Here is a 10382-nt window from a genome sequence, read left to right on the forward strand (position 1 = left end):
ACAATTTATCAAAAACCTCTAAGAGAAATTGACAACCATCACGATTTCCACTTGCTGACAACAAGGACAATAAATGGTCTAACTCACTGATTCCCAATCTTCAGCTACAGATCCTAAGGAAACATGGTCTCTTTTCAATCCTGCCTTCCCAGAAAATGTATCGGCCATATCACTCATTCTCCGATCAACTTTGACTACTTGAACAAACTCTGTGATGCCTATTTCTTCAAAAAATCTTTTCCACTTTTTCACTCCATTGACAACAGATTTAGTCGAAGAATGCTTCAGGTGGATAGTGTCTACCTCATGCCATTCCATTTGAATGTTGTCGAACAATTTACATAGGTCAAAAGAGCTTCCAAATCCTTTACCATAATGGATCGGTACCTCAATCGGTCTTTTGTTGCCATGATTTGTTAGAATGAAAGCTCTGTTGTTCAACTCTGATATCAGAAAATCTCTTTCATCGTGGCACATAGGGCAGCTAGATTGTAGATGGATAAACACAAAGCAGAGAAATTCTGTCATGAGATTCTTGTCCAAACTTGCACTTTTGTCATCACATATAAAAGGCAAGACGTGCACCTTCATTATTTCATGTGTAGATAGATGTTGCACGCCAACAATAAGGAGCATCCTGATGATGTTGTCCTTTGGATACATGTCTACACGATAAATATCAGTATCCAATGCAGTTACGAAAGCAGGGTTTACAATACGGAGTTTTGCATATAACATTGGGAAAGCATCCATTCCATGCTCACTGTCATTCCCAGATACATCAATGTGCAGCCAGATTGTACCTTCATCTACTGAGCCAAATGTACCATCAGAAAGAGGAATAAAAGGAAGCTTACGGAGGGCTTCTATGATATCTGTGCCCATTCCAACATCTCGAGGTGCTTGGGCTGAATGCACATACGTTTCATAAACTGCATTCAGCCAAGCAGACAACCAAGACAAACCCATTGATGGAAGGCTATCCTTTCTCTGGCACAAAGACGTTACAATCTTAAGTAGAAGTTTTGGCCCATACTCCTCGACCCCTAATGTCCTTGCCAAAGGATCAGATAGACTTATGTCTTTCTTTAGAAATCCTAGGCCAAGATGCTCTTGAAGCAAATGATCAGGTAAAAAAACTTGAGCCCCTTCATTCCAACCTCGGACAACCTTGCAAGGAGGCACCCATGTGGCATCATCTCCTTCCAAGAGTAGACATTTTGAGCGGCGTAACTGAGAGATGATCATCCGGGGAAGACAAGAAAAAAACCCATGAACTTCACCAACCAATGGAATGTAGCTCATGTAAGCTGTCACAGCTTTTCCTAGATTGTCCCTGAAACAAGGAAGAGAACAGAAAGATCCCTCTGCATTCACGAACAAATCAGGAAACTCCGACAACAACCATTGGTTCCAAGGGTCATCCTCATCAACTTCTTCTCTAGATGAGGGAAGAACAAAATCACCTTGCAGTATAAATTTCAGACCATAAGTTCTTAGTGGAAGAAATGCAAAAACAGGTTGCATATTGAGGCATGGGATATAACTTCCATCGGTTGATTCTTCAAGTCCAAATGCCAGGGCGATCTCTGTTGTTTGGACATTGCAACGACCAATCTTCCCATGTAACTTCTTGCGTGCAACAAACCAATTCATTTCCTCCTTACCATATGAAACCCTAATGATGCCATCACCACAAGTATCCTTTCTCATGACAATTAGTGAATCATCATGCATGTTTCTGAATGTAATGCACCGCAGACGATGAAGAAACAGTAGCAAGGATGGATGAATATCTGAAAACATGGATATGACATTATTCCTTCTAGTTCCTCCTGACAAATCCGATTTGAAGGGAAGAACAATGCAAGTTTTCCAGCAGCTAGTATCAAACTGAACAGAATTAGTGGATGTTAACTTGCTTAGCACATTATGATTGAGAGGGGGTATAACAGTTGGCAAAACAAAACCAATTTGTCCCTCACTTATGTCAAACTTTACATGGAACCCGTTGGAATGAATCTCTGGTGCATCAGTAACCTGCAGAAGAATTTAAAATTTTTTTTGGTGAAGCTCTCTCAGGATGCAATAGGAGTAATTTGCAATGACTATTTATAACGGTATTTGCATGCTATATAGGAGAATGGGGCATGAAGAATTTAGACTTGGAACCGATACCATATTAAAAATTCTAACCCAAAAGCTTAAGCAATTAGACGAAATGAGACTACATTCATATGAGTAGTGTAATCTCATCTGTGCCTTCCTGTATTTTTTGTTCAAATCCATGTTTCAGGCATATTAAATCTCCAACCCTTTTTGCAGTCCTGCAATAAAAGAGGTACAGGATTTGCCCAAAGAAGATATGATGGCACTTTGTCAGGCTGTCTTTACTTACACGGAATACTGATTTGAATCCAATGCCTTTATTCCCTATATATCCAGCACTTCCTTTTTTCGTAGAATTGCCAATATCACATAGTGCTCTTATGTCTTGAGCAGAGAAGCCCTGTTCATTATTCAGGATAATGATGCCAGACTCCTGAAGAATGAATACAACAGCTGGCTCAACATTTTCTAAATAGGTATTATCATCAGCATTTTGAACCTGCAGCAACAGTAAGGACAACCAGTCCCATTAGAGCATTAAAATTTAATCAGCTTTGTTGTCCTGGTTTAAAATATAAATCCCCGTCCATAAACTTTATTTGGGGGAAAATATCGGTTAAGTTGAGTGTACTCTCAATCATAATATAAGATAAAAACAAAAAGTTCAGAGGAATGCAAATAAAAGGGGATGGTTTAAGATATCTAAATCATGGGAATCAAATGAAGCTTTGTCAAGTTTTTAGAGTTTCAGTCTCCAACACTTTCCGAATTCGGATTTATCAAATTGAAAATTACAGGATCTTCTGAAGAGCAGAAATAAAAATTTGCAGTATAAGATGTAATCAATCATGTTAATATTTTCTTAGCATAATTGAATTAGATGTCATGTTCCTCAGTACAAACTTGAAAATTTCGCCACACCTAATTGTAGTACTAAGTTTCCTTAATATTTCTGGCATGTGTTGACTGATATAACTGCGATAAAGTCCATCAGGTTGCTGTTATACATACCATAACTGTAATTTGACTTCAATGCATTGTAAACAAAAACAATATACTCTTTAAACATATCACACCATGCATAAGGAAGGCCACTTTCTCCTATGCATATGACTGGATTTTTGTTTGTTTGTGTGAATAATCAATTGGGCAAAATGATGTCATTAATTGCTCCACTAAGGTAGTCAGTGGTCACTATGAAGAAATGGCATTTCTTCCATGATTTAGCTTGAGGCTTCAGCAAACCAAGTGTGTCTACGTTCAGCTTAGGCTGTTGGAGAAATATTGACGGGCATTTAATTCAGTTTCCCTTGTTTGTCCATGCATGTATGGGCACATATTAATACCCCAACGAACTTGACAAGAATGGATGAACGACATGACCACAAAAGATCATCACTGATCATGAATCAAACAAACAACTAAAGCAAAAGCATAAGTGGCATCCCATGGGGCAAGTAGATATTGTAAACTCACGGTATTATCATGCTACATGAAAACAGCTACTGGAGAGGAAAAGCAAAGTTTAATTAAAAACAACAATGAACTTACTAACTCAAGAAGAAAATGAGAATCCTGAGAGTATAACTCCTGTGAAAGACAATGAAGTGCTCTCCCCAGACGGGCATGCTGTTTATTTAACAAGCTACTTTCTGTACTAGAAAGACTAGGATCAAGACCAAATTCTTCTTGCCTGATAGATTCAATGATTGAGTAAGCATCCTCGTATTCAATTGGTTCATTTTGTGCCACACTCTTATCTATCCAGACTTCTGGACCTTCAGAACCGTGACAAATTTCTCTACATATGTTACTCTGACCCTCAGAAACAAGAGAGAGCACGATCTTGTCTTCTTCTGCAGAAAGTGAGCCTGTGCTTGACTTAGAGGTGTTAGCTATGAATGATATAGCTTCACAGGGCTTGCACATCTCACCATCAGTGGAGGAGAAGATAACACGATAGTCATGAATCCATTCCACAACACCAAGACATAGTCCCACTTCATGAAGCATGACTCGTTCCTCCATACATATACACTCTGACAAGATAATAGAAGGTACATTTTTAATGACAGATTGCAAACCCGATAGTAACACATCAGCAGCAAATGTACAAAACTCTGAAGGAATATGACTGAGGCATTCAAGAAAGTATCTTGATGCAACAAGCACTGCATCAACTGTGCCAGTGGAATTCTTGAATGATCTACTAGCACAAACTTCATCCAACGGCTTTGACATACCAGCTGCTCTTTCTTTCATCTGAAAATTCCATCCATTGGTCACTTCCTTATCTTCCAAATGATCATTCAAGATGACTTCAAATGCACGACTTGCGTGGCTTTTTAAAAGAGACAGAGGAACATGTTTTTGTCCCCCACGTATCGAGAACAAAGAGAGCAACTGAACTGCTGTTTGGAAAGGTGATAAATGAAGGGCAGATTCCCAAAATGAATCCTCGCTGGCTGAACTATCAATCCGTATCACATTACCATCTTTTGTCACTAAACACAACAAGTCTGTTCTATTAACTTCATTCAACAACCATCCTACAAGAGGGCCAAGACATGGGGCGAACTTAATGTCCCAATGTGACCAACGACTTAAATCTGACAGCATCGGCGCCCTGAGTAAGACTTCAATTGCATCCTGAGATGAGACTGAAGCCAATTTTCCTGTTTTCTGTGAGACATCAGCTCCTCTACCAATGGCTTCAAGTTCAACCACATAATCATCATCAAATGCTGACATAGACAGACCATGGGCACCCATCAGTGTCTGAGAGAAAAGGACACATTTTGACATTGCAATATCTCTATACTGCCCAACAATATTTAATAAATCCTCCACTGAACCAACTTCCATTTTGAAACTGAGATTGGGAAATTGCTTCAAAAGCAATGTTGAAATCATCTGTTTGGTCACTACTTTACCATCCCACGAGCTATTCAATGCTTGTGATATTAGCAGCATCAACTGATCCTGCAGTAGGCAAGCCTCAGAGTGGGACTTCTCATACATGTCACCATTCAAGAGCTGTTTCAGCCCAGTAGGCATAAGAGATATGTGTTCTGTCAGGAAACTAAAAAACTCTCCATAACCAAGTGACTCAAATTCATGAACGAAAAATTGCTTCGCCAGCCAAGAGTCACAGTCAACAAGCTTTCTTAACAAATTAACTCTCATCTCCAGAACTGATTCGTTGTTGCTCGTTTTTTCATGATCAGGCTGATAATAAGCACCAATTTCTCTGGCAATGTCTTCAACAGTGACACCTATCAATTGATAAATAAGTAGATGATGTCACAAGATTCGTCTATGAGAACGCACCTCAGAATCAGCAACTGCACAAGTGTGTGACATCTCAGAAAAAAATATGGAGAATAGAGGTGAACAATAAACAAGCCGCAGCAGCATACAGGCCACCAGGGTAGATTTTCAATCGAGCACATTTCAGAAAGATCATTCAGTCTGTTGCTCTTGAGAAACTCAGGGGGTCAAATGTACATGAACATACCTCAATCCAAAATTGAAAAGTCAGTGCCTTGATATATGGTAGATAGCCCATGATATTCAAAGCTTCCAGGGCAAGGTAGCCCAATTAAAGATGTAAAGATGAATAAAATTACATCCAGATATATGTACAAGATAAACATCTATAAATTCAGTCCTAATAACTTCATTCTAATTTCAAAATAGCTTCCAGTCAACTCATGCACGTTGTCTATCCAACTTTTTTCCATAATCATGCAGATACTCTAACTCAAATATTTAATCCGTATTGATCACACTACCGGCATCAATGGTAAACATTTTCCCTAAATGAAGTTCTTACACACATGAAGGGATGTCATGATTTTCCACATTATTTACTTTTAGAAACAATTTAGTCATTACAGAAAGTCTCCAATAGTCTAAATTTTATCTGAACCACTCATTTAGTCAAACAAGTACTTCAAATCCAGACTGTCCATATATCTAACATTAAACAATTCTGTCAAATTTGTGAAACGATGTTAAGTGATTGTTCATCCCAAAAGCTTAAGCAATCAGCAGAACTCACCTATATTTTATATCAGGCATATCCTCAGACCTGCCTATTACATATCACAAAAACACAGCATGCAAATGTAACAACTACAAACAATGAATAAATGAGAGGAATTCAATGATAGAAAAATAAAAATAGGAGGGATCCCCCGGATTTGATAATTTGGCATGTGCTTTCTTACCATATTAAGATATTGTTTTGCCTTAATAGATGAGAGTAACGGGTGCATTATGTTTACCAAATTTATATACTAAGAGATGAGATTAATGGATGCCATTCCAGTTAAGGCAAAGCTTACACAAATAAACTAAATCAATTACACATATCATCAGCTATCAGATGAAGCAAGTAAGATATAACTAAAATTTGATTCCACCAAAAGCACTTCAAGCAACCTTTATTTCAATTTTGCAGGTGAAAACTTGGAATGTAAAGTTCTTCAAATACCCCACATAAAATAAAAAGTCAGTAACTAAAAGTAAGTCAAGCAACCCACTATTTCAATTTTACATGCTACTTATCTCCTCGATTTTAAATGGTTGTAACTTCCATCCAGTTACATAGCCTTGTGACTTATACAAGATCAAAGATAATAAAAAAATCAATTTGCATATTGCTCCATGTGAAATTAATAAGGCATCTTATTCTCGTGGCAAGGCCAATTATGCTTGCTTGTCTCTATCACACTGCCCTAGAGCAAGATCTAACGTACTTATGTGCACGGTATACTAAACTCAAAAGTTAGGTGGATGCAAGAACAGAGAAAAGGGGAAACAGTCAAAAACACATGCTTTCAGACAACTGTTTAACTGTATCACCCACAATTATACAAATTAAGAACCAATAGTGCATAAATGACTCAGGAACGCATGCTTTAAGATGATACTTTTTGTATGCTCTGCACTGTGGCGAGCTTTGTCAGTTGCACTCTCTAAACTTGATTGGGTATCTTCGCTTACAGGCAGGGGGGTTGGCAGAATAAGTCCATTCAACATTTGTTTACCGATAGCTTCATATTCATCTTCCAACATTCCCCATTTGATACAAGTTACCTGCAATCAGAAAAAAGAAGTAACCTGCTGGTAATGCAATCATAAAAACAGCCATGAAAACTGACTTATGATATTACATCAAACAATATTAATAACAATTAAAACGTTGTGCAACCAATAAAAAAAGATCAACAAAGTTTTAGACTATAAGTTTGCTACAAAAACTAGCCCTTCCACAAATGTTTCAGATAGTGCAACATGATAAAGCCACCGAAGGAGTAATCATGCCATTCGTCACAAATTTAGCAGTTCAGACAATCTGCAAAATACTCTCTTGGTTCACCACATGACTTTAAAAATAGGTGTGCTTGAAATGACTTTTGCTTTTTGCTTTTTCTAAATCTTGCAGCATGCACATGATCTTTATTTGATAACAAAAACCTATATGCACCAAATCTTGTGGCATGCACTTAAGTTTAAAATATTTTCTAATTCAAATTCTGAATAAAAAGGCCAATTCTTGTTTTAAGCCAAATCAAAGCTGTTTCTTGATACAATGGGAATCAAGGCATAACTAAAATTTTGCAGCTTCATAGAATAATTTGATGAGGTCATGAAACAAATAACTGGAGGCATATTAAAGATGCGTGAATTGTGACACTTGACCTTCATTTGATAACAAACACCTGAAACGTTCCCAAATCTTGCAGCATGCACTTAACTTCAAATATTTTTAAATTCAAATTTTGAATAAAAAAAGGCCAATTCGTGTTCTAAGCCAAATCCAACCTGTTTCTTGATACTATGGGCATCAGGGCATAACCAAAATTTTCAGCTTCATAGAATAATTTAATGAGGTCATGGAACAGATAAATCAAGGCATATTAAGAATGCATGGATGGTGACAACCCTATCAGGTTGGTTTAAACTGCTTTTCCTGGCTGAACATTGTTGCAACACTAACTACAATGTCTCCATTGATGATGCTCTCCCTTGGACGTTCATTCATGCATTGTTATGTCTATACTAAATAGTAGAAATGAAGGCACCAACAGATTTTCCTATTGAAAGGAAGAGGAACTAGTAGATGCTCATAACTTTCACCAGGTCCAGTGAGATACTATTTGGAACCCTTCTCCTTAGGAAGGAAGGTGGTGGGAAGGAAAGGTATAGAGGGAATGCATGTTTGAGAAATTTTGGATATTTTCCTTTTGGTGGAAAAGTATTAGGAACTCAAGCTCTATTAGGACAAGAACATGGAAGCAAGGTCTGGGATCACTAATATGCATTCCCATAATCCTTAACTCACATGGAACAAGACCATAAAAGCCACAACAATTCTCCAACTTCATCTGGCTTCAGGTTTGGTACTTATTGTCAGATAAAGAAAAGCTGGGCTGATTTAAGTCTTCGCAATAATGCTCTTTCTGAAATTATCCACAATTATTAGCTATTGCAGAAGATAAGAAGATCTGCTGTCATCCTATTTGATTTGTACAGCGGATTTGCTAAATGGGGAATTGGACTGGGACTTACAGATTCATTCATTTTTCTGAGAAACCGTCATTATCCAAGACCAGAGGTGAATGGACAGACACAGAACTATAGTACGTGACATACACACTGAAGATTTATTGCTTAACAATGCCATAGGGGTTTGAGAAATAAGAGTAGCATATCTTTTCCGTGAAAGCTATATTGGATGTCAAAGCACCCTCCAAAGTCCTTTTTGTTTCAGCAGAGTCCAAAAGCCATGCTCATACAATATATTAAAAGGATATAATGTGAGACTAACTCAAAACTGCTATAGCATGTCAACGTTGCTTTTGCAGCAAAAAGCTGTGGGTCATCTTCTGCTTTGATGTCAAGAAGTAACTGATATTGGAACCAACTTTATATCATTCTCAACAATTTCTAGGGTTATTGCCACAATCTGTCAAAAGGTTCCACAAGCGCTAGAAGTGGCGCCAAGGAAATAAAGAGGAAAAGAGATGTGGAGGTCTCCTCCTTTATGCATAAAGCGGAATATCAAATCTTTGAGGAACAGGAACTGCAGTTCTCTAAGCTAAAACCTACCATTAGATAGGATCAGAGAGGGCTATCATATTTCTCTTTCCTTCTGTTTTCTTATTCCCTCTTTTAGTGTTCCTCCTTTATTCATCGGTCTGATACTTCCTGGATACTTGAATGTACCAGGATTTACCCAAAAAAAAAAATCATTTTATAACACAAAAGAAGAAGCCTTTGATGGATAGTGAAGGTATCAAGTTCAAACATTTCTCTATCAGCAACTCCAAGGAGCACAGATTAACTAAGTTCCTCCAGAACAAGAACAACTTGCTATTCATTCATGTCAGAGGCAGATTCTATAACCATACCACAAGTTTGCTCAATGAGAAGGGTACTTCCAGGTAGACCAACTTGCTAACACTAGTTTATTTTTTCCTACAAATAAGAAGATTCGAATTTTAGCAGCAGTTGAGAGTATGTTTCTTGGTTCAAAACAATGGAAGTAGCTAAACATCAAGATGTTCAGACAAGACACAGTCTCTCTGATTCTGTCCTCATCCTTCTTTCCCTTCATAGCTTCATGCCTCACTTCCATTGGCTCCTCTACAAACTTAACTTTGCAGAGAAAAACAAACTAAGAAGCAGAAACAGGTAGCACATGGAAGTCAAGTTGTAACATAAACTTAGGTAATATCTTTCAGGAGAAAGTGAGATCCACTTTTACAGTCTAAAGGAAAGATAAGGAAAATCATGGTCAACTCACAGCGATGTTCAACAAAACGGCCAATGGGTGTGCTGAAAGCATGGTGCGCATCTTGTGACGCCCTTTCTGGTCATGTACATACTTGTTTAGCATTTCCTCGATGGCCTAAAAAGATATAGAACTTGTTTCAGAAGCTGTGCATGCTGAATTTTAATTAACCAACCAATCTACTGCCTTAAGACACTTTCTGACATTATATACCTAGTCAAAAAATCTTTGTACGTCTGCACTTCATGCATTTTGTATAGTGAGACATGATGGTAAAAGCTTGAAGTTACTAATGCAGGAGAGACTGCGTATCAACCTCTTCCTATTTCCTGTAGCTGATATTAGTTTTATGAAAGAGGATAAAACATAAAATCCCTCTGTGACTAGATCTCGGTGGTGACAGGCCAAAGATATGCATATAAACCTCTAACTCAAAATTCTGAAAGAACATATTTGGAGTTGAAGTGCC

General features: G+C 37.7%; 1 protein-coding gene across 1 annotated transcript; it reads right to left on the reverse strand.

The window, feature by feature from the left end:
* Positions 1-43: 43 nt before the first annotated feature.
* LOC120286473 (protein NO VEIN-like) lies at positions 44-10025 on the reverse strand. Its single transcript, XM_039298694.1, has 5 exons — positions 9926-10025; positions 7047-7212; positions 3661-5384; positions 2399-2608; positions 44-2040 (listed from the first exon to the last, which is right to left on the reverse strand). Exons 1-5 carry the CDS (start codon positions 10016-10018, stop codon positions 79-81), a joined length of 4155 nt encoding a protein of 1384 aa, XP_039154628.1. The 5' UTR covers positions 10019-10025; the 3' UTR covers positions 44-78.
* Positions 10026-10382: the final 357 nt, after the last annotated feature.

The sequence above is a fragment of the Eucalyptus grandis genome, chromosome 8, assembly GCF_016545825.1.
Source record: "Eucalyptus grandis isolate ANBG69807.140 chromosome 8, ASM1654582v1, whole genome shotgun sequence".
Taxonomy (NCBI): domain Eukaryota; kingdom Viridiplantae; phylum Streptophyta; class Magnoliopsida; order Myrtales; family Myrtaceae; genus Eucalyptus; species Eucalyptus grandis.

What these genes read in the sequence shown, in the direction of transcription:
- LOC120286473 (XM_039298694.1), bottom strand. Translation starts at nt 10,018, where the DNA reads ATGCTAAACAAGTATGTACATGACCAGAAAGGGCGTCACAAGATGCGC. An exon ending in CTCATTTTCTTCTTGAGTTA is followed by an intron (nt 2,609 to 3,660) that starts GTAAGTTCATTG and finishes CTGTTGCTGCAG; the next exon opens with GTTCAAAATGCTGATGATAA. An exon ending in GATTCAAATCAGTATTCCGT is followed by an intron (nt 2,041 to 2,398) that starts GTAAGTAAAGAC and finishes ATTCTTCTGCAG; the next exon opens with GTTACTGATGCACCAGAGAT.